Source organism: Rhipicephalus microplus, unplaced genomic scaffold (assembly GCF_043290135.1).
Source record: "Rhipicephalus microplus isolate Deutch F79 unplaced genomic scaffold, USDA_Rmic scaffold_994, whole genome shotgun sequence".
NCBI classification, from domain to species: Eukaryota; Metazoa; Arthropoda; class Arachnida; order Ixodida; family Ixodidae; genus Rhipicephalus; species Rhipicephalus microplus.
The window spans coordinates 1-23,516 of NW_027465544.1; the positions used below are offsets into that span (position 1 = coordinate 1).

The following is a 23,516-nucleotide window of genomic DNA, read 5'->3' on the forward strand; positions in this document are numbered from 1 at the left end:
AATGGCTAGTGGAAGCCATGCGCAATCTTGGAGCTCGTGATGACACATGCCCTTATGTTGTGAGTTATGAAATCATGCAGCTCAGCTGTGACCCAGCCTTGAGCGATTTGGTGCAAGCTGCATCTTAACAAGAGAGCAGCTCTGAACAAGCAAGCCAAATCTGCCGGGTTATTTCAATAACTGTGAGTGCCATTGTGTCCTTTCCTTTGTCCTGTTTGATGTGCAACACTACCCCACTCATCTCAATGCAGAACTAACAAACTTACAACCATTATCAACTTTGAGCTGGTGAAGGTTTGAATATTCTGCCTTCTTTACCACATTTGACAGTATTATTTAATCCTTAGGTAGAATGCAGCACCTTCAGTGACTGAGACTGCAGATATTAAACACTTAGGCACCTGATATAAATCAACAAATGTGACATTAGTAATGACGCAGTGTCAACCAAAGTTAAAATATATAGAAGAAACGTTTCCATTCCCACACGGGAGTCTTGTTCACAATCCCGTGTTTCTTTCGTTCTTGCCAAGGTGGAATTCTGCCAAACTCACCTTCAAGAAGTCTGCAATTCTTTCAACCATCTTGTCACTGAAATGAGAGGAAATGCAGAGTTGATAACAGCATATAAAGATACAATCAATATAGAACAGTCTGGAGTGGCAGCCATCTTGTGTTCTTGGATTATTAGTTGAGGCCACGAGAAAGCTCCATTTTGTGTGAAAAGCAAGTCATGCCTCACGGAGCTCGCAAATTTTCATCTCTTTTCATATGAAACATATTTTGGACTAGACTGAAAATTCCCTTTGTAGCTTCTAAAACAGACTTCAGTGTAATGGGTATGAAAAATGAAATTTCTGTTTATGTTCCTGGTGATGGGGAAACATGCACTAAGTATGTCAAGAATCGTAAGACCTAACGTGGTGACTGCAGTTCCAGTACAATATGCACAATGTATCCACAGTTATCTAGTTTCTGGGATACCTGCACTCTTGTGCAGTGGCGTAGCCATGGGGTTGAACACCGGGGCAGAAAATTACCATTTCAAGAAGGTTCCCTAAGAAAAATTTCTTCCAATGCGCCTGTGTGATGGTGCAATGCCTCACTTGAATGTTCACAGACCGTGACCAACGCCATGTCCAGAATTCATTCCTGGCTGCTATTGATGCAGCTTCGTCTTTCCAAGAACACAATCTGTCATCAACCAGAAAGTTTTTCAGTAACGTTCATCAGTAAAGCTATCTTACAATGGAGTTTGGGGCACTGGCACTGGATGGGCCTTCATGTTTTTGTACAGGCCGTCCACAAAATTCCTCAGAGATTTAATTTCCAGCTTCTTGAGGTTGTACTTGTACATTTTGCCCAGTCGGAAGCTGCAAATGAACAACTAAGTCATGAGTATCACACAACACTGACCATGCACTTCAAATGCCTCTCTGCACTTACAAAAAGACCGTGGGGCACTCCTTGATTGCAAACCTTTCTGCCAAGCCTGGAGAACGATCAATATCGACTTTGGCAACATTTGTGGTCCCTTTAACCCTAAATATTCGAAAAGGATTGAGTGCAATGGTTGTGATACATGCTGGCTCGAAGCGACTTACCTGGACGACAGGCCCTCCAGCACGCCTGTTGCCGCATCTGGTTTCACACATTTATCCGTGTGGCTGCCAAGCAGAACAGAAAAGAAACGGTGTCGGCAACTTTTGTATAAATTGGTGTAGGCTAGTGACCATAACTCACAACACCACAAGCCAGTTGCCCGTAGTTGCCCCTGTCGCAGCTTGCGTAAGATGTTCGAATGATTCGTCATCCAAGGCTTTAACTGCCGGGTCCAAGCTCTGGCCAATCCATTCCATTATGCTGTCAGGATCGTGATGACCTGTGAAAATTGAGAATGTGTTTGCTGTCCCATCCAGCTGCATTAGAAAGACGAGCAATAAAAGCCAAACCTTCGAAGAGAGCCGGAACCGACTGCCGAAAGAAGAGGATCGCCGGCCGTGACGTGATCCCGTAATGTTCTTCAACCATCGGCTTGCTAACCACTTTCACCACACCGACTCCGTAGTAATCGCTCAGCTCCTCCTGTTTTGCGTTTAGAATCTGTTCCACTTCGACGCACTCCGCGCAGGTACAGCATTCTTGGGCTGAAAAGAAGTCGCAGAAACACAATTCGCAAAACTTGCGAATCAGCACACCACGTCAGTATTCGATCGATAGAATCGGGATAGTACTAACTGAATATCACAATTACTCGATCGTGCTTTGCAACAGTAATGAGCAATTTCTGGAGATCGGAGTCGGCGAGCACCCATTGTGCTGCTAAAAGTGCTGTTAGCGTCACAACTGCGCTGTTGATCATGGTGAACACAGCGCACAGGCGTGAGAAAGTTGCCGTGTTTTCTTCGCTTGTCGACCCAGGCACCGGGCCATGCGCTTGCTTCCAACACGACACAAGCAAAGGGGCGGCTGGTGGTCGACGTGTTTTTTGTTTGTTTTCGTTATGGGAAGAGCAATAATGAGCTGCGAGCGTGTGAAGTACAAGAACAGTGAGAGCGTGTGCTCGTCTCTGCGCGAAATAAAGTGTGTCCCGCTTTATTTTTTGTTTGGCAAATGTGCATACACGTGGAGACGACGATGCGAAATACTTGGTACTAGCCATTTCATGTCCAAACCAAGCCTAAAATGCTCGAGCTTGGCCAACGCTTCCTTTAGGAAGATGCCTGCCGCATGAGAAAAAAAACAGCGGCCACACCCTTTCTCTCCTTTAATTTGAAAATGTTCTCGGTCGCTAGCGTCACTTGTGGCGGACGGTGCAACAACGCAACACTTTGCATAGCCTTTGAAACAATGGTGCACAGTTGCAGATCTCGAACAACTCTCGACTGACGCGCCCCTATGGGCCGCAGATGAAGAACGCTTAGCTGGTACCAAGGAGGATACATAAAACTTCCTTGGCTGGTACACGGCCGGACTCGACGCTCCTGCTGGTACCGCCCGCTGCCGTGATAATGATGATGATGATAATGGTAATGAGGTCATTCCCTTTGTAGCGGGCGGGCACACTTTGGCACCCTAGCCGATAGTAAAAAATACAAAGAAAATAAGAAAATAAAATACAGACTGGGCGGGTTGCCGAGTTAAGAACCTTCCCGAAGTCCCCGGAGAGTTATTTTCCTCCATTGTTCTAGGCGAGTTTTGCTGCGCCTCACTGCGGCGTAGTCCACCACATCACCTGTGTCCACAAAACCCAGTGCGGCAGCGAGATCTGTGTTCGAACTGGATGGGCTCAGTTGCAGGCACTCAGTCACGATGTGTGCGATGGTCTCGTCAGCCCCACCACACGCGCGACACACCACACTCACGAGTTCACCGTGGTAAGCTTGCTTACGAACGAGAGTACGCAGGGCCCCTGCTCTCGCCTCAAACAACAGCACACTTCCAAGGCCATTGTCGTACAGTGGGACTGGAGCAATGGTTGTGGTATAAGGCGTCGCTACCGACTACAGCGCTGTGCGGTGGCACGCGCTCGGTGGCCGCCACGGGGGAGAAGGAAGAAGATGAAATAAACAAGATGTCTCCGTTTATGCTGTGCTATTCATTATGCACGATGTAACATATTTTGGCGACGAGGATTCACCAGCCCATGTGCTACCGGCCTGAACCTCATCTGTGCCCTCGTTTATTGCCTACCATCTTCTACGATGAGTATTTCGGGGCTACAGCCGCCACCTCCGTTCCTGTCGTCACCTGGACACCCGGACATTCCATGGGAGCAATGGATCCAGGCTTTCAAGAATTACATGGTTGCTTCGGGCGCCTTCGACCTACCTGCCATTCGTCGGAAGGCGATCCTGCTCAACTGCTTGGGCTTGGAAGGACAACGTATCTTCCAGACTCTGACGACTACTGACGACCCGTGCCTCGTGCCTGCGAGCGCTGCGGCAGGTACACTAACGTCCCCTAGTACTGATGTGTTCGACCGCGCCATCGCGACGCTGGAAGGTCACTTCAAAACCACGTTGAACGTCACTGCAGCGCGTCACCGTTTCCGTCAACGTACGCAGGCCCCAGGTGAGACTGCGGCTGATTACGTCACCGCGCTGAGAAGTCTTGTAGGAGCATGCAATTTCGGTGATCTAACGGACGACATGATACGCGACCAGCTCATAGAGAAAACCACAAGTGGATACTTACGTGAACGCCTTCTGCTGGAAGAGTCTCTCACGCTTTCTAAGGCTCTTACCATTGCCAAACAGCATGATCAAGCGACTAATGAAGCAAGAGAACTTGCACAAAATGACTTGCAAGTTCATCGTGTAAAAGATACTTCAAATCACAGAGAACGGCATTGTAGCACATGTACTTGCTATAACATGCACGGTCAAAGTCGCATATCTCCGAAAGAGCAAGTATGTTATCGTTGTGGTTCTACGGCACACCTTGCAAATAGCTCTCTGTGCAAGGCCAAAGCACATAGGTGTCGACAATGTGAGAAAATTGGCCATCTTGAAAAGGTGTGCAAGTCATTGCGGAAGTTTGAGAAGAATGTTCAGCATGTAGCGGAAGGTAACGATACAGCTGATCCAGACGACCATTTAAGTGTTTGTCAGATCTGGAGCCGTAAGAAGGGAATTTACGCAGCGTTGGAAATAGAAGGAATTTCTGTACCATTTTTGATCGATACAGGATCATCGGTTTCGATCCTGGCCGAAGAACTTTACCAACGCTATTTTTCTAAAGCGTATCCACTGAAGTCTACATCCGTCCAGCTTCTCGATTATTCAAAGGCAGCAATTCCTATACAAGGATGCTTCATTGCTACTGCCTCATTTCACGGCCGATGCACTTCTGTTCTACTATACGTTGTGCCTGGGGGAACGACCATTCTGGGATTAGACGGCATCGCTGCTCTGGATATGAAGATCCAAGGGTCACCGCTCAGGTGTCTTCTAATGACGCAAGAAACTCCGGTGCTACCTCCAGAATTACGTTCTGAGTTTGAGCACCTATTTGCAAAAGAGCTGGGAACTGTGAGAGGTTTCACTCACAAGGTCAGAGTTCGCGCGTCTGTACAACCGGTGGCCAGCAAACTGAGACGACTGCCACTTGTCATTCGCGAGCAAGTCTCGGCAGAAGTTCAGAAATTAGAAGCTCAGGGCATCATTGAGCGTGTCGACTCTTCTGAGTGGGTCTCCCCTATTGTCGTAGCCAGAAAAAAAGACGGCTCGATTCGCATGTGTGTTGACTTACGGGAGCCAAACAAAGCTGTGGTAGTAGACAGTTTTCCTTTGCCACAAACTGAGGAGCTCCTGAACAGCCTGGCTGGGGCACAGCGTTTCTCGAAGCTAGACTTAGCTTCTGCATATCACCAGTTACCGCTCAGTTTAGAGAGCCGTGACCTTCCCAGTTAAAAAAAGCAATTGAAACCAATTGGAAAATTTCCACCTGGTCCAATTGGTTCCAATTGTGAATTAGTACACAATTGAGCCAATTGGACCAATTGGTTTTACACCAATTGGTTTTACACCAATTGGTATAGAACCAATTGGTCCAATTGGTTGTGCACCAATTGGCCCAACACCAATTGGACCAATTGTGTATAATTCACAAATGGAATCAATTGGTTTTATGCCAATTGGCTCAAATGGTATAGTATGGCATGACCAATTGGCATCTAACCAATTGGACCAATTGTTTATATGCCAATTGGCTCAAATGGTACAGGACGTATTGATTAATGAATGCATGTAGACACCTTTGACAAAAATGCAATTATTGTAAAACAGAACATCTTTTATTTACAAACATAATATGCGGTATCTTGCCATGCAGGTCCAGCACTTTGCTACAGCCACATTGGTTAGTCACGCTGCACCCTGCAGAAACAATAAACAAACAGCATTTGCATGAAGGCTAGTTTCATTACAGTTAAAAAAAAAGTGGCTCACAATGAAAAGTGGAATTAAATGCACTTTAGGTTCAATACACATTGAAGTAGAGCCCCAACTTATCAAGCCAAAATTTGTTTACTACTGAAGTTAAAAAAATTGCAAAACAAAATTGCGGTTGGTGTACCTCTTTGCCATCTTGTCGATGTCTGCGATTTTCTCTCCAACATAATGGTTCATTCGCTTCATGAGCGTTTGGACCGCACTGTCTGGGAAACCTTGCTTTTCCAAGCGACGCTTGTAGCAGGCTGTTAAAAAAAGGCATTTAAACATATATAAGATACACAGGTATAATTATTAACATAAAGCTAAATGAATCCATTATAGAATAAAAAATACGCTTTGTTTTTAGGCAGCTGCACATGAAAATTTTAGGTAGCATCTTCAGTGGTGTCAAAATGGCATCTCATAGCAGAAAAGATATCAAAAGCACTCATTATTACTTCGGTAGCAAAGCATTTTGGATATAAATGACACAAAAACAATGCAGAATATAGAACTAATGAATCTATTCATGAAGTTATCGTGAGAAATTTTTTTAAAACAGATTTTAAATGTAATATCAGTTAACCATCTATGAAATTCACCATTATGTATTTTCGCCTCATAAACTGCATACATCATGAGTGATACTATTAAGAAATGTCCCAGAAGAATAGACCTCTACCAGGGTACATCACAGTGCGACGTCGCTAGCGCACGTGGAAGGTGTGGTTGGCGAAGCATTACCTCTGGTGCCTCAGTGCAGTACGGTCGTGCGATGTTTGGGGAAAGTTTTTTTCTTTACTTTCTTTTTTCAAAGCCTAACTTCATGTTACAATGGCGACATCAGCTGTAGTACATGTCAGTGAACATCTAGCTGTGTGGTAAACTGCGTGATGAAATATTTGCCACGCTGGCTGTTTATCTTGAAGAAGTGAACACACGTGGTGGCCTGTGCGAGGAAAAGCGGCATCGTCTTGGAAAATGTGCACTCTATTGTGGAGTGTAGTGTACGTTAAAAGGCATCAACAATATCGGTTCATCTTGACATCTGCAAAGGTGAACCTGAGAAGATTGTGTGTGGTACGTGCAGGGTGAATAACGATGTGGCTTGTTTGCAAAAACATAGGCGCTTGTTTTGGGCTGGTGGCAGCGACCGGTTGTCTACAGAACTTGATTCAAGATTTTAGTGAAGGTAAATATGCATTTGACACGGTCATCTGCGAGTCTGTACATCTCAGCATTTGCGCTCTGTGCAGGAAAAAAATTGCATGATCACCGGGCTGAAAGATACCACTGGTAAAGCTAAATATACGCTTCGCCCCAGCGAGTACACAAACCCAATAAAGGTATAACTCGTTTTATCAGAGGCCTCATATGACTTCATGTAAAAGGCAGAGATTCTTGTTTCACATATACTTAGTACCTTTACTGCTCGATATTCATGAAGTGAAGATGCACACTAGAAGTTTGTGTGTTAGGTCTTAAGGGAACAATGTAAGTATGCGAATACCTTGTATGCATCAGATGCAGTGATGTGACTGTGCAAAAGATAACGTATGTAATTAAGTTAAAGAGTTTAAAAATGCATAAATTTTCAGAGGGGTATGAGGAATGTAGCTGACAACTTTGCTTTAATTTTCACAAGGATTTGTTAACCTCAGCCGAACACACGACAAAGTGTTTTCTTGTTTGTTCTTGTTTCTTTTCCCATTCATCTTCGGTCAGAATTTTGCGGCACGAGTGAGAATTTTCTTCATAACCTCTCGCACAGCAGCTCAAAACCTTGCTGCAGCCAATGCTGTGCCTCGTTTAAAACTGCGATGCACATGTCGCAACGAAAATTGGGTACATTTAGGTCTATACCATTACAATATTTCTCAAAGCATCCGTCACCGTGAATACGTTTGCTTTTGAAGAGGAAAAATGTTTTTTTAATGGCTGCCATCTATGGCAGCCTACAACAATTCACCAAAATTTCAGCCTGACGAATGCAGACACATGCAGCCCTGCTAGTATGTAGAAAGATCCCGCTAGCGGAACTTTCTTGTCAACCAGCCCCAGCGCCGTAGGAAGGAATGGTGGGCACAGTGCTCATAGTGACGTCACATTATTTGCAAACAGGGAGAGGTATCTATAAAAACACCAGATCTGTGCGGAAGGCACAGCACAGTCACAGCGAAAGCTAGAAGAGCGACCTTTCAGAGCCTTTTCGAAACACTCATTGGTAACTAGTACAAGCACACTTGCTTGATACCCACTAGGTCATTATTAATAAATTTATTTGGGTAGTAGGCCAGCATTTGCTATGCTGTTTTTCGTCATTCTTCTGAGAAGCGTGGTATCCGCTAAACACTTGCAAGGAATTTTGTGCCAATTTATGCAGTGACTGACAACGATGAGGAATTATGCCTAAAATGGGTATGCGCCACAGTTAATAGCTCAACAAAAACAAGATTTTGTAATGGGTTGGAGCATTGGATGACCCACTTACTACGCTGTTCACATTGTGCGACAACTGCTTGTTCTTTCGCTGTTTTAAAACGCTTTATAAGTCGTATTAACGCAATTGCTTTCTCGACATCAAGCCTGCCTAAGGCAAGTTTGCCAACAAGTCCCAAGCTCCGGCGTGGCTCAGTGGCAGAATACTGGGCTGGCACCCAGTGGACCAGAGTTCGAGCCCCACTGTGTCATTAGTTTTTTTCGCTATGTTCGCGCAAGACCTGAGTTGTGATCTCACAACAGCTTTCGCTGTAATATATGTGCATAGTACTGGGTCTTGGTTGAACTTCAGCACTGTAAACTGTGCAAAGTGAGGTAACTTAGTTATTGGTGCTTCATTAGAACACCATTTATGAGCTCACACACTGACGAAATGGGATATATGTTGATACTCACTTCGCATGACAGACACCTTCCATGGTGTCAATGGATCCTTTCTCGGCCGATTTGGGAAACGAGGACAATGCTTGCCTGCAGAACATTATACATTAAGCAATTTTAAACACTGCATTACTGGCAGTTCAAAGTACTGGAAATTACCTTGCAATGATCGTCCTTGTAGCTGAGCTGGATCCCAGATTGTCACCAGCAGATCCTTAATGAACAAAGAATCTTTGTCCCGAGCCTGCACACGACGCCATGTTTCCAGCGGAATTCGCAGCCCTTGTCCAATGTCAACCTGCAGAAAATAAAAGCAGCAGTAACACATGAGTGCCATTCACAATGCTTAAATTTAATGTACCATATATAAAGGTTTTCAATTGAGCAGAACTATTCTGTGTGAAGTTCACAAATAAACGCATGTAATTGAACAACAGCTTCTTGCTTATCACATAAAACTAATGCATGCTTTCCTTCAAATTTCACGAAGAAACACTGCAGCTGAGTCATTGAAGCCTTAGTGGTTTACAGTGCACTAGGGCAATGATACACCATGGTTTGTGGGCTGTAACTGGAACATGAGGAAGTGAACGGATCACTTGCAAAGAAAAACATACACCTGTCAAAGAACTAGGCCAGGCTTATGAGCTGAGGATTTCAAGTGTAGTTACTATATGATTGCTGTCATTATGTAGGCACTAAGCACAGCTTTTTCTAAAATAAAACTGAGTCTCAAACATCTCACCAAGCTACCGCCTGATGCACCAGCTTGCGCCTTCAAGGGAGAATGTGGGCACTCTCTGGTGGGTGATGAAGGGGGGGATGGTGTGCTGCTAACTGCTGGAAGAGTGATGTCCATGCTGTGTGGCAGAGGGGTGCCAGGGCTGTGGGACTGAGCAGTAGGCTCTGCACTTTTGTATCTACTGGAGCCTACATGAAAATTGCACATCAGAAACTGAAGTGAACCAACTAACATTGGAACATGGTTATTCGCTTAGAAGGTACATTTGCTACATATAGATGGGGACGAAGGAAGGACACAAGACATAGCGCTAAACTACATCTGATTATTCATTTTTGATGGAACGACCTATATGTACCAAACATGCCAATAACAGCAGTCTTAGTCCAAGCACTAGCAAAGAATAAAGTAAGCAAACTACACTTACCTTGCACACTGCCTATGGCTTATCAATGTTCTGAAATTCTACCTCATTTCTTAAGAGCGTTGTGGAAGCAAAGCTTTCAGGACACTTGTCAGAAGTGTATGAAATTGATTGCAGGAAAGATGCTAAGGCGCATTGCCGGGCTAGTTGGTTGGGGTTCATCATTTATATGGGTATAGCGCACCACCACAAGGACATAAAAAGATCTGCTGTATCTTAACATGATCTTTTCCAGGTTTTACCGGTCTACTGTTATTGTATAAATAGCATGTGTGATCGCAAATGAAACAGTAGTTGCAAGTTAGTGCTAAGTGTGTGTCTCTGTGTCCTTGTGGTGGTGCGCTATACCCATATAATCGCAGGAAAGAAAATGGTGTGAGGACCCCTTCCACGACACCTAAGAATGGACATAGAATTTTTGAACGCTGATAAGCCATAGGCAGTGTGTAAAATGGTGTGTTGTTTTGTAAAACTTTTTTGATGATGCTTGGCCAAAGAGTGCTGTCATAGGCTATTTACGTCCATATAATTTTGCTCCATCAGAAATTAAGCATCAGTTGTAGTTCAGCACTATATGCCTCGTGAGTTCATTCTTCGTCCCCGTGTATATGCGCAGTAGAGTTTAATGATGCAATACCAACTAGCCCAACAAAGCATCCTCGTGAACTTAACTTGCTAAATCATTCTTACACTCTTGTTTACAGAATATTCCTTCTACCAAGAGTGTGTGCCACCACTTCATATATAATATACCAATTAGACTTGCCTTCTCTGATCTTGACTAGGAGCTCCTTTTGGAGATCTCTGTTCAGCCCTCGAAGCTCTACGAGTTCCTCGTTCTGAGCATCTATTTTTTTTTGCATTTCTGCAACTTTTTTTTGGAGCTCATTCAGCTCAGCCTCCTGTGAGGGTGAGACCTTCACAGCTTTTTTCTTTTTTTGTAGAATTTTTAAAAGCCGCTCCCTACTCTCGGAGGGCTTGTCTTGTTCCTAAAAAATAAAACATGAGCAATAAAATACTGGGCAATATTTTCTTTTATGCTTGGTCAAGCAATTACATATAGGGTGAACCATACCTTCGATGGTGCAACATTGCTGTCGCCATCGCTGGCTTGATCAGAATCTTCAATTAGGGGCCTCACCCGCACCCTTTTTCGGGACACAATTTCCTTCAAGTCTTGTTCCGACTCTGGAATACACAACATTCTATTACAGTACAAGTCGTAAGCTAGAAAAACGGTGTAACTGAAGACTACCATAAAAGCAACATGGCCCAAGAGAGCAATATGATTGTAGCAAGAAATGTTAACCTAGAAAAACGTATCTGTCTCAACAGATTGTGATACATACATATAAAGGTTAAAGCTCTTTACATAAGCAAATGACACAAGCTCACGTGTTTGAAAAGGCAAACTAAAAGATTGGTGAACCATCAAGAAATATATTCATGTGTGCACATAATTTCGCGTGTACATTCGAATTTAATGGCTATATATCTGAATCAATTAAATGCTTGATGTCGTTTGATCACATAAATGACCACAGTGCACGCCATATTTACCTGGGTATATGACAAAGAGTGGGTGTACACGTGAGTGTACGCAAATATAATTAGGAAGTTCTACAATTTGTGCGTTCAAAGAAACCTAGAGCGCCTAGCTCACTTACGTTTTTTCATGCATCTGCCTGTTCTAGCCCCCTACATTAAACGGGGCACGTAATTTTAATTTTGCCGAATTGCACGAACTTCGATGAAAATCGCCCTGCACTGACGTATACACGATCGATTTATCGCACGTCACATCGTTGCTGCGTGGAGCACGAAACAATCGAACTAATTCAATGCAGCCTTAAAAATGCACAAACTTACCTCCAACCCGCAAAATTCTTGCGCGGTAGTAGGCACATGTGCCGGTGGAATCGGTCCATTTGACCATAAAGAAGGCTGTCGAATAATCCTCATTCGGATTGAAATTTTTTATGTCTTCCACTGGCACGATTGCCAAATGTTTGTCGTCCTGGTATCGAACGTAAGCGTGAGTAATCATCGCTGCAACGTTCCGATTCCAACACCGCAGACAATCACGCACAACACACAGAACACACTACACACGTTCTCGAGCAGTACGATGCCACCATTACCACGTTTTTTTCCGAAAAGCTGCTGCAAGCTCATTGATGTTGATGCTAGTTAGGCCGTCCTGAAGTGACAAGGATGGCGCCCAGCTAGAACTAAAAAAGCAAAATAAGTTAGACACTGACACTGATGCTAAAATAAAATGTTATTGCTGTTGAAAAATAGTTTGATAAACTTATTATTTGGCATTCAAATCCCCCATAAATAAAAAAGTTACGCCAATTTTGAGGCCATTGTTGAGCTTGTTGGCTCGTTGCACGCAGCAGCGCGGCCATGGAGGCCTCCGTGAGCGCGGCAGACGTCGAAAACAATTTTTTTCGGCTTTTGTGACGTGATAAATGCCAAGAAAAAAACGTTTTCTTTTTTAGGTTGCGTTCACTGACCACTTGCGGTGAGCTATTGTAAACAAACGTATGTTTGGTATGTTTGCGGCCGCAGGACTGTGGTAGCGTGGTCGTTCTGTGGCGTGGGTCGGTGTTCTGGCAAGTGTTCTGTGGGTCGGTCAATCTAGCGTGTAGAGCAAGTGGTGGTCAGAGCGCATTCAAGTTTTACACATAGACGAGCGCATAGCGGTCACCGCCACATATTAGCAAGATGGAACCGCAGAAGAAACGGAAAAAGCGCGGAAGGTATAAAAAGTATCTGAATCCAAGCAGTGTATGCAGTGTGCCCAGATCAACAGACTCATCAGCTAGGCTGCGGCTCGCTAAAACTGTAAGTAAACTTCTTTAATTGTCTCGACTCTATCAGATTATCGGCAAAAAATGTCCTTGTTAAATCTCAATAATCTTGCCGCGCAGGAATCCATAAAGGATGGCTCACACAATAAAAGTTCGGATGAAGGTCCGCTGGATTCGCGGCCGCCCGTCGGTCAAGCGGAGTACACGGTACCGCAAAATGCGACATCGATGGCCGCTGCGGTGTTGGCGGCGGACAGTGCTGTGCAGCATGCGAATAATGACGACGATGGGCAGCGATTCCGATGGAGCGAGCAGCCTATGTTCTAGAACGCTGGTACGTAGATGGATGCCTTCGTCTCAAATATTGTACGCAGTGCGTTGAATGTAACAAGTACGTACGTTTGTGTTGGTGCGTGCACGCGTGCTGGAAAGTGCACCTACAAACATAATTTCCTAAAGCATTGGCTTAATGATTTCGAGAATGCGTGCTCAATTTAATTAAGAGGCACAGTTAAATTTAATTAGAGAAACTGTTGAGCCTCATTTACCACAACGTTACGATTGAAATCTTGGGTCCTTTTCTTGGAGCTGGTTTTCATAAAAGAAAAAGAAGCACGCGCGGGGGGGGGGGGGCGCAACATTTGTTTTACAGAGAGTTACAGTATATATCCTTTAGTCGTGTAAAAATTTGCAAGAGACAAATATGTTTTTAGTATATTCTTTGCTATTTATTTTTATGATTTATCTAAATGCATTTTTTTTTTTGTCTAGACATCTCCGCAGCCAGCCATTCCGGGTGATCGAAGTGAACGACAGAGAGATCTGCAAGATATAGATGATGGAGGTGATTACAGTGGAGACTGTGCCGCCACTGTGTATGATCCATGTGGTGCAAATCATTTCATCAGTGATGATGACAACACAGATTTTGGCAGTTGTGATGACACAACTGACCCTACAACAATGGTATGCTTCCACATAATAATTGTATTCATGTAAACCTTACAATGAATTTTTTCTGCAGGGCACTCAACATGATACTGTGGACAGCGTGACTCGGGGCGTGTTTCTATCTGAATGTAACAGTGAAGTGTGTGATGTGGCTGATGGCATAGACAGTGAGGGACCTTTCAATGGAAACTTGTCAACCGATGCCGACACAAACAGGACACAACTTGGAGATTTGTTTCAGGAGGTCCTGAATGAAAAGATTGTCGTTTCAAAAGGCGAGATGCTTTTGATGATATTTAAACATGCCATAAAAAGTAATTTGTCTTTTACAGCAATGGTGAGTTTGATTGAAATGGTCAACATGTTTTTTGAACGACCTGTTCTGCCACATTCACGATACCAGCTTGGCAAGCTTTTTTCAGAGCATGGCACCGAGATGAGTTTTCATTTCATTTGTGGTAAATGTTCGACAGTGCACGAGGTCGCACAATCCTATGCTCAGTCGAGTCATTGTCAAAAATGTGGCTGGGCTCTAGCTTCCTCAGTAAACAGCGAATCATTTTTTGTCCTATTGGATGTCCCCTCTCAACTTCGAAAGGTTTTAAAGAATTGCAGCTTTCTTGACCTGACAAAGCCCTTAAGTCAAAGCAGTAACCTTTCTGATATTTGTGATGGAGAATTATATCGCAAATTTGTTTCTGCTACAGTAGACGAAGGGCACAGGATTAGCTTTACATTAAATGCAGATGGCACACCACTATTTTCATCCAGCAACACTTCAATTTGGCCTATACAGCTACTGGTGAATGAGGTGCCCATTATGCAAAGAGGGGACAAACTTGTGTTGGCTGCTCTTTGGTTTGGAAAGAAAAAGCCAGATATGAGCATTTTTCTTGATGTGTTTGTAGAGAAAATGGAAGGTTTGGCACAGAATGGCTTTGTTCTTGATCATGAAGGACAGCCGAAGCTGTTCAAGGCTTATTGCATTTGCTGTGCAGTTGATTCAGTGGCAAGAGCCCCCATGCAAGGGGTCATGCAATTTAATGCATACTATGGGTGTAACTGGTGTCTGCAAAAGGGGGAACGCATTGCAGGCACTACCAGGTACCCAGTAGAGAAGAATGAGCCACCAGAGCGTTCTGAACAAGAAATTATGGAAGATGCAGAAACTGCATTGCAACAGGATCATTCTGAAAGAGGAGTGAAGACAGTTTCTCCACTTCTAAACTTGCCACATTTTGATATAGTCTGGGGTTTTGTCCCCGATTATATGCATAGTATTTTGTTGGGAGTGGCGAGGCAGTTTTTAGAGATGTGGATGGCTGATGCACAGTGTGATTTCTATATTGGGAAGCATCAAAGAACGATTGATGAAAGGCTGACAGCACTGGCTCCTCCTAGAGAAGTGCGCCGGTTGCCAAGAGCAACAAAAGAAAGAAAGTGGTGGAAGGCCAAGGAGTTTGAGAATTGGGTGCTCTTCTACAGCCTGCCAGTGCTGCAAGGAATTTTGAATAAATCTTGCATCAGTCACTGGGCTTGCCTTGTTGAGGTGCTTCACATTCTGCTGTCACGTAACATAAGTTTGTCACACTTTCAGCGAGCAGAAGAACTCCTTTTGGAGTTTCACGTCATGGCAGAAGCCATATATGGGAAAAAATGCATGACATTTAACCTACATCAACTTGTGCACATTGCAAAAAGTGTCAAGCACTGGGGCCCACTGTGGGCGCATTCGGCATTCCCGTTTGAAGCTGGCAATGGCGCATTAAAGTCCATGGTAAAAGCTGCAAATGGCGTACCACACCAAATTTGTAGAGCACATCAAGTTGAGGACTTGATCGACAAGCTATCAAGCATAACAACAGACAGGAGAGTGCTTGACTACTGTATGTCGCTCGACAAAAGAGCCACACAGAAGACAGTTGTTGCTGAAGACATTCGCCTTTTTGGTAGGGGTGTCCCATACAGAAGTGATGCTTCTACAGATCTTGTGCAGTACACCCGTATGCTTATGAAAGGGACAGTATACACGAGCCATAACTACTCGTCAAAAAAAAAGACTAACAGTTCTGTCGTACGCCTTGCTGACCAATCATATGCGGTTATAGAAACAATTCTTATGAAACAAGGCGAAGTGTACATTGCAGCCAGGCGCCTCCACTGCTCAGCAGTAAAATATAGCACCTTAGTGATGGAACATTTGGTGAAGGTTCAAAGAGAAGCAGCAACAACAACTCTTGTATCAGCATCAGAAATTTTCAGTGTTTGTGCACACATGCAAGTAGGCCCGAACATATTCATTTCACCCGTGCCTAGCTCGTTCACAATGTAAATTTTCAAATCTGGTGTGCAATTCTAATAGACCATTTTCAAGCACACCATCGCCACTAACAAGTGCGGAAGCACTCACGGGTAAAGTTGGTATGCCAGAGCAGCCAACGGCAAGAAGTATGCGGGCCTCACGCTTTACCGCTTGCGTCATTCCAGGACTTCTTAGAGACCTTGAATTTGGCTAGGTGCAACATATTACTGCGTAATTCAATTGCGAACTTCAGTGTTCAGCTGCGAGGGCTTCTCGACTATTTCCATCAGTCTCACTATAGGATTTTTTAAGTGGCTCAGAAGTGTCATCCCCCTTTTGTTTTCCTTTATGGCAAAAAATGAAATAAAATAGATACACTCTGTTGCCTATGAAACGCTCGAGCAGTCCTACATTTGGAACCAATGTCCACTGACACTGTCTACGAGTAGAATGTGAGGTTCTGATTTTGAAGAGTTCTATAGAAAGTATAGTCCGCATTTAATAAAATAAGATACAATCACTGAACGGCCGTGTGTGTTGCTTGCACCATATGTGATGATTTGATTTGTGGGGTTTAACGTCCCAAAACCACGATATGATTATGAGAGACGCCGTAGTGGAGGGCTTTGGAAATGTCGACCACCTGGGGTTCTTTAACGTGCACCCAAATCTGAGCACACGGGCCTACAACATTTCCGCCTCCATCGGAAATGCAGCCGCCGCAGCCGGGAATCGAACCCGCGACCTGCGGGTCAGCAGCAGAGTACCTTAGCCACTAGACCACCGCGGCGGGGCTTCCACCATATGTGTAACGAACGATACGTGTCTACTAACCTTCATTGGCACTATAACTACAAGTTGGGATTGTACTAGAGCAAATAAAAAGCAGGACAAAAAAGGGGATACAAATTCTCTTACATATATCAATTAATTCAAATATTTGTAGCTTCTTCATTATTCACGGGCAAAGTACATCCATATTTATCTTTCTTAGCCTTGCCAACCAATTTTTGCAGACAGATGCAACAATGCACAGGATCCCCTGCCTCTTTGAGGCAATCGATTTGTAGCTGGAAACTACTGCTCATTTTATGTGAGCAAGTTTTTTTTTTTGATGCCGTGTGTAGCATGACGTTACAATACCTCGTTTAGCAATATTCGAATGCTCTGACATGAAATTAAGACACTGGTTTCGATGAACCAGTCGTGCAACCTAAAATCAGGTACCAAGAAACAGCAAATTATCATAGCAAGGAACCTCACAAATAAATTCTAGTTCCGTTCCTTTTTAAACGCATTTAGAATGTGCTCACTTCTTTGCACAGTGCAAAGAAGTGAGCACTTGTGAATTAAAATAAAATAATCACTGTACCTAAACACTGTAAAACCTTTCTGCTGTTTTGTTAAACCCGATCATGGACAATTAATTGTTAATCGTTGAACAAGTAATCATTTATAATTATGGATTTGGTGTTCCAGCTCCCACTGCTCACGATAGCACGTTTTGACTTATGTATCGGCATGTGATCATTCATTCGCGTGCCGACTGTATCATTCCTTTAGCATTTAATGTGTAGATATACATGCAGGTGCGTTCAGACATGTATAGTATTTTGGATGTAATAGTCAACATTTGGGGATGCCTCTTAATTTTTCTTTTTTGTTCGGTGCTCCCACGGCACCAACGAGCAGCGGGTGATCGAAAACAGCTGGCGCGTTTGACCGATTCAACGTACACACTTTTCCCATAGTGCTTCCCATGCCTGCGAGGGCTCTGGGATTGCTTGAAAATGGTCTATTTGTTTTGCACTGAGGGGACTCGGCATGCTCATATGGTTCAGATGTGCTAAGGATATTTATGATTAAATTGACACTAGATAAAACTGGTATCCCATCTTGGTGAAGTGCTTATCCTTACCACTTTTTCTGTACAACTCGAGAGCTCTCCTAACTGGTATGTGGCACATTATATGAGCATTCGAGTTTTTCTTTAGAAGGGCTTGTATGCTAATTGTCACTATGTGATTGCGTCATTGTAACTGTTGTATTATATGTTGTATATTCTTTTTTCAATGTGCATTTTATGAAATGCCATAATCAAGGAAGTTAAGACATTTGCTTAGGGAGCATAGGGACTCGGGTTTAAATCGCACTAATAGAGTGAAAATTTGTTGTTGTTTTTTTCATTTGTATTTTTATGATTGTCCTAAGTCACAAAGTGACATATACTCTTTTCTTCTTGTCCTTGCATATAATTGCTAGTGCTTGAAGTTCGGTAAAATTATGATTTCAGCACTGCTCATTGTCGCTATGTTATTGCAACATTGCAACTATCATATTGTATGTGCTATTTTTTTTAATATGCATTTTATTAAATACCATAATCAAGGAAAGAAAAATGGGTTTGTAGCCCACTGGTTAAAGGGGTCCTGACAAAATTTTGTGGCTGAGACAGCCTGCAAGGTCGATTCCCGTGAGCATTTGTATATCATCTGCAAAATATCAACTGCAAATATAGGTTGGAAGGTATTTTAAATCGATTTTGGAAGTTTGCATCTTGCCACTGACACCCTCGAAGGGAAACCTTTGAAGACCCCCTACTTCCCTTCAGTCACCATGCTGCAGTCAATAAAACAAGTTATGATGACATCATAGCTGCCTTTTTTGTTGCGTTTGTTATCGGAGTCTATACTTCTTGGCGGCTGCTTGGGAGTGCTTCGCTGTGGCACACGCTTTGAAAGTTTTGTGTTTGGCGACATTGCAGTCAGGTTTACTATTCGAAAGTAATTCTTGATGTGGACTGTACAGAAGTGTGTCACAGTTCTTTGTGCTGACTTGATCAAGAGCTGCATACTCTAGGTAGCGATAGTTGCCCCTGGTGGCTTCTCGTTTTTTGGAGCTCTTTCAAACTGATACTGAAAGTGGTCAATTGTCAGGGGCCTGTAATTATCTGTCCCGTGCTGCAGCAAATTATGTGTCGTGTCATGACTAACAGGCCCCCAGCAACACATTGCAGCTGAAAAATGCGAGGCCAATGTTTTTGTGTCAGTACCCCTTTAAGGCATTTGTTTAAAAGCATGGGGGCTCAGGTTTAAACTGCAGTAATTGAATGAAAATTTTTGTGTTATGTTCATTCGTATTTTTATAGGGAGGACTGTTTTAATTCTCTTGTTGTTCTGGCATACAATTGCTACTGCTTGAAGTTCAGTGAAAAATGATTTTGCCGACAACACCTTACTAGTATTGGTGATTGAGTTTCATTGCTCTGGAACCTTGATGTTGTATTGCAAGTGTTGTGAAAAAAATGCACCAAGATAGATACAAAGGGAGTGTCTGCTGCTTACTTTTGTTGTACTTTTTGTACTAATAAACGTTTGTGTGACCTGATTGTGTGCTTTTGTTATATACATGCCTGAAACTGCCTCCACTGCTTATGGCCTTTGAATATTAATTCGGTGTTATATGCCAAAAATTTGCACTGCTCTATTTTCAGCTGTACCATTTAGATTGATGTAACTGCCTTATGTTTGCAATAATTGTACCAAGAAACATTTTTTCAGAAAAAAGGTCTAATCTATTGTAGTGTCCTTGAATAAAACTAGCTGTAATCACATTCAAGCAAAAACATTTTTGCACTGCTCTCACTATCCCGAGGCACGCAAAGCTGTGAATAAAGTTCCCTGTAGTGCATGCATGACAAAAGGATATAATGCTGTTTTTCGCAAGAGTAGCTCCATGCACATGAGCTGTGTAACTTAGTTTGTCTTTGCGGAACTTACGTGGCTTTCAAAACTTTTAAAAAATGCCATTAGTGTCATTTGGCCTGCTAGTGCCCACGAAGAACTAAAATGCCGAAGGGGCGCTCAACGGACTGACTAAAAACCTAGTAGATTGTGTGGTGGGCCAAAAAGTTGTACAATATATGCTAAAAGAGACTTGACAAGCACAAAATGAGATAAAAGCCGAACGGTTCGATGGATTCTGACATATGTCCTTAAAACAACATTAATAATTAGCACTTTCAGGTCATCTTAGCAGTGGTATAATAGACCCTTGGAATTTTTTAACATTTTGCAAGTAAATGAACGGAACAGTTCAAAGCGACTCCAAGTTTCTGACCAAACTGTGCATGCGAATTTCCAAGGGAAGCTTATGGCCCAACTAAAAGCAACCATTTTTGATTGAACCATTTGGCATTTGCACATTATTCAAATGGCCTAGTTGAAAAAAAGCCCATTTGGTCCACTTGGAAATGAGTAAACCCACTTGAACCATTTTCAATTAAATTGTTTCACATGGCTGAGTTAGAAATGGAAATTTCATTTGACCCAAATGCAAGTGAACAAATCCAATTGAACCATTTGGCAATTCATTTTTTTTCAGTTGGCCCTGTTGCAAATCCCATTTGGCCCAATTGGGAGTGAGCATATCCAATTGGCAATCCAAATGACCCAATTGGAAGTAGGCAAACCATTTGAAAATTCCAATTGGTCTTCTTGGTTATACCATTTGATCCTAGTGGACCAATTGGCAATTCCAATTGTTCCAAATGGCCCAATTGGAGATTCCATTTGGCCCAATTGGAAGTAGATGAACCATTTGAAGATTCCAATTGGTCCTGCTGGTTATACGAATTGGTCCAATTGGAAATGACTATTTCCATTTGGACCCATTGATATTTCCAATTGGTTCCAATTGTTTTTTTTAACTGGGTTACCACGTTCATCACTCACGATGGACTATTTCGCTTCAAGAGGGTTTGCTTCGGACTGGCGTCGGCGCCATCAGCGTTCCAGAAAATGATGCACATGATCTTGAAAGGGTGCAAATGTGTCCTATTTTACATTGATGACATCATCGTGTATGGGCGATCCCGAGAGGACCATTTGGGAAACTTGCGCGCTGTATTGCAACGTCTTTCTGATGCTGGCCTCCGGCTCAACAACAAGTGTGTCTTTGACGTGGCAGAGTTGACTTTTCTAGGTCACGTTGTGAGCGCCAAAGGATTATTTCCGTTGATGTCATCCATTGAGGCGATAACAAAGGCACCATCACCTACAAATATTAACGAACTCCGCTCGCTACTGGGGCTTGCAGGCTTCTATTCCAAGTTCATTCCTCATTTTTCGGATGTTGTCGAGCCAATGCGCGCCTTGCTACGAGGACAAGCCTCTTTCGTTTGGAGTGCGGCAGCACAGAGCAGTTTGGAGCGCCTGAAATCTCTGCTCACATCTTGCGAAGTGCTTCATCTTTTCGATCCTCACTTGCCTGTGTTCGTTACAACTGATGCTTCAGGATATGGATTAGGTGCAGTACTTCAGCAAGACAACGGGACCTCACTGCAAACTGTCGCATTCGCCTCCCGCACACTTCAACCGCATGAGCGGAAATACTCAGTCGGCGAACGTGAGGCCCTTGCCTGTGTTTGGGCTTGCGAACACTGGCACGTTTATCTATGGGGACGACCTTTCATCTTACGAACGGATCACGCAGCGCTGGTTACGCTTCTTTCGACGAAAGGCACCGGTCACCGACCATTAAGGATTGCGCGCTGGTCCTCACGGTTGCTCTGCTACAACTATACCGTCGAATACAGGAAAGGTAGCGAAAACGTCGTGGCTGACGCTCTCTCCAGGCTACCCGTCCAGAGTTTAATCCGCGATGCACCAGAAGAGGAATTTATCTGTTTGTTGTCTCCCGTAGTTACCATGCCAGAACTTCAAGAAGCAAGTGCCAATGATCAGATTATCTGTGAAGTTAAGCACTTCACGACTACTTCTTGGCCTGACAAGAAATCACTGTCAAAAGAATTGCTACCTTACTTTTACGTGAAGGCTGAACTCTCTGTTGTAAGTGATATCCTATGCCGGGGTGACAGGATTGTCGTGCCTGCAACGTTGACACGCCGCCTTATGGATCTGGCCCACGAGTCACATCCAGGCATTAGTCGTACCAAAGCTCGCCTGAGAGAGTCCTATTGGTGGCCATGCATGGATAGTCACATTGAAGAACTGGTGCGCACATGCGTGATTTGCCAGTCTTGTGACAAGTCCGCACGTACCTTTCCAGCGCCACTGCAACCTGTTCCTCTTCCTGACGCGGCGTGGGAAAAAATTGCCATCGACATTGTGGGACCTTTCACGCAAGCTTCGGCCGACTGCCGTTTTGCGATTACTGTTATTGACTATTATAGCAAGTGGCCTGAAGTGGCGTTCGTGCGAGATGCGACCACGTCTACAGTGAAGAAGTTTTTACTTGAACTTTTTGCGCGAGAAGGCTACCCACGTAGTATTGTATCCGATCATGGACCACAGTTCTCTTCAGCAAGCTTTGACGAGTTTCTCACGGAGCGTGGAATAACGCACTACAACTCTTCCGTGTATTACCCACAAGCTAACGGCTTGGTGGAGAGATTCAATAGGGTGCTGAAGTCGTACATTCAACTAGCCCTGCTTGAACGTCGTGACGTACGAACAGCCATGCTTGATTACCTGCAAGTATATCGCTGTACGCCTCACGCGACTACTGGTGCGACACCCGCTGTTCTTCTTCATCGACGCCAACCTCGCACCAGACTTGACATATTGGGATTGCCCGACAGATGCTTCAGCACGGACCCGTCAAGGGCGATTGAACAGCTACGAGAGCATGTCAAAAAGAAGCAAATGATCTCGAAGAGTTACACCGATGAAAAACGTGGAGCCAAGGAACCCAGTTTCGTCGTTGGTGATTACGTGCGCGTTAAGACAACTGCAGCTCACGGTAAGCTGTCTTCACAATTTTCCGCGCCCAAGAAGATCATTGGAAAACGGGGACCGGCCTCGTACCTTTTGGACGATGGGCGTGTGTGGAACGCATCTAAGTTAATCGCAGTTCACTCCGGAGCGGTCAACAAAATGAAATCGGGCACCCCTGCTGTTATGAACTGGACACCTGCATTTAATCGGTCTTCTCATGCATTACAGCCTGAAACCGCTGCCCTTATGAACTGGTCCCCTGCATCTGATCGGTCATCTAGTGCGCCCCAATGGGACACATCAAGAGCGGATGGTCATGAAAGGGCAGACCCCGTATCATCTCCACCAGACGGCACGCAAGCTTTGACCAGTCCAGGATTTAATGCGCCTGCAAGGAAAAGCAAGCGTAAAAAGAAGACCCCAAAGAAATTGAAGGACTTCGTTAGGAAGTAGACAAAAACAGTTTTGTGTGTTTCTACCATTTATTTTTATTTTATTTTATTTTTTTTTTTTTTTTGCAAGAGGGGATATGTGGTATAAGGCGTCGCTACCGACTACAGCGCTGTGCGGTGGCACGCGCTCGGTGGCCGCCACGGGGGAGAAGGAAGAAGATGAAATAAACAAGATGTCTCCGTTTATGCTGTGCTATTCATTATGCACGATGTAACAATGGTGTCCTTGTGCTGGCGGTAGAGGAGGAGACTTGACTTGTTCACTTGTGCCTGCTT

The 23,516-nt window shown here is 43.9% G+C and overlaps 3 protein-coding genes across 3 annotated transcripts; 1 reads left to right on the top strand and 2 right to left on the bottom strand.

The window, feature by feature from the left end:
- Positions 1-443: 443 nt before the first annotated feature.
- Positions 444-2,590, bottom strand: LOC142795990 (dnaJ homolog subfamily C member 10-like). The gene is made up of 7 exons (XM_075886166.1): positions 2,239-2,590; positions 1,953-2,147; positions 1,744-1,882; positions 1,605-1,667; positions 1,447-1,542; positions 1,248-1,373; positions 444-591 (listed from the first exon to the last, which is right to left on the bottom strand). Exons 1-7 carry the CDS (start codon positions 2,360-2,362, stop codon positions 501-503), a joined length of 834 nt encoding a protein of 277 aa, XP_075742281.1. The 5' UTR covers positions 2,363-2,590; the 3' UTR covers positions 444-500.
- Positions 2,591-5,775: 3,185 nt separating this feature from the next.
- Positions 5,776-12,173, bottom strand: LOC142795991 (uncharacterized). The gene is made up of 8 exons (XM_075886168.1): positions 11,852-12,173; positions 11,058-11,170; positions 10,749-10,971; positions 9,562-9,746; positions 8,976-9,114; positions 8,832-8,906; positions 6,079-6,199; positions 5,776-5,879 (listed from the first exon to the last, which is right to left on the bottom strand). Exons 1-8 carry the CDS (start codon positions 12,027-12,029, stop codon positions 5,864-5,866), a joined length of 1,050 nt encoding a protein of 349 aa, XP_075742283.1. The 5' UTR covers positions 12,030-12,173; the 3' UTR covers positions 5,776-5,863.
- A 218-nt stretch (positions 12,174-12,391) lies between these two features.
- LOC119176122 (uncharacterized) lies at positions 12,392-19,438 on the top strand. Its single transcript, XM_037427263.2, has 4 exons — positions 12,392-12,832; positions 12,919-13,132; positions 13,570-13,764; positions 13,823-19,438. Exons 2-4 carry the CDS (start codon positions 12,932-12,934, stop codon positions 16,079-16,081), a joined length of 2,655 nt encoding a protein of 884 aa, XP_037283160.1. The 5' UTR covers positions 12,392-12,832; positions 12,919-12,931; the 3' UTR covers positions 16,082-19,438.
- The last annotated feature ends 4,078 nt before the right edge of the window (positions 19,439-23,516 follow it).

What these genes read in the sequence shown, in the direction of transcription:
- LOC142795990 (XM_075886166.1), bottom strand. Translation starts at nt 2,362, where the DNA reads ATGATCAACAGCGCAGTTGTGACGCTAACAGCACTTTTAGCAGCACAA. An exon ending in CTGGAGGGCCTGTCGTCCAG is followed by an intron (nt 1,543 to 1,604) that starts GTAAGTCGCTTC and finishes TCGAATATTTAG; the next exon opens with GGTTAAAGGGACCACAAATG. An exon ending in GAGTGCCCCACGGTCTTTTT is followed by an intron (nt 1,374 to 1,446) that starts GTAAGTGCAGAG and finishes GTTCATTTGCAG; the next exon opens with CTTCCGACTGGGCAAAATGT.
- LOC142795991 (XM_075886168.1), bottom strand. Translation starts at nt 12,029, where the DNA reads ATGATTACTCACGCTTACGTTCGATACCAGGACGACAAACATTTGGCA. An exon ending in AAGAATTTTGCGGGTTGGAG is followed by an intron (nt 11,171 to 11,851) that starts GTAAGTTTGTGC and finishes TGTGTATTCCAG; the next exon opens with AGTCGGAACAAGACTTGAAG. An exon ending in CCTAGTCAAGATCAGAGAAG is followed by an intron (nt 9,747 to 10,748) that starts GCAAGTCTAATT and finishes ATTTTCATGTAG; the next exon opens with GCTCCAGTAGATACAAAAGT.
- LOC119176122 (XM_037427263.2), top strand. Translation starts at nt 12,932, where the DNA reads ATGGCTCACACAATAAAAGTTCGGATGAAGGTCCGCTGGATTCGCGGC. An exon ending in GCCTATGTTCTAGAACGCTG is followed by an intron (nt 13,133 to 13,569) that starts GTACGTAGATGG and finishes TTTTTTGTCTAG; the next exon opens with ACATCTCCGCAGCCAGCCAT. An exon ending in CAACTGACCCTACAACAATG is followed by an intron (nt 13,765 to 13,822) that starts GTATGCTTCCAC and finishes TTTTTTCTGCAG; the next exon opens with GGCACTCAACATGATACTGT.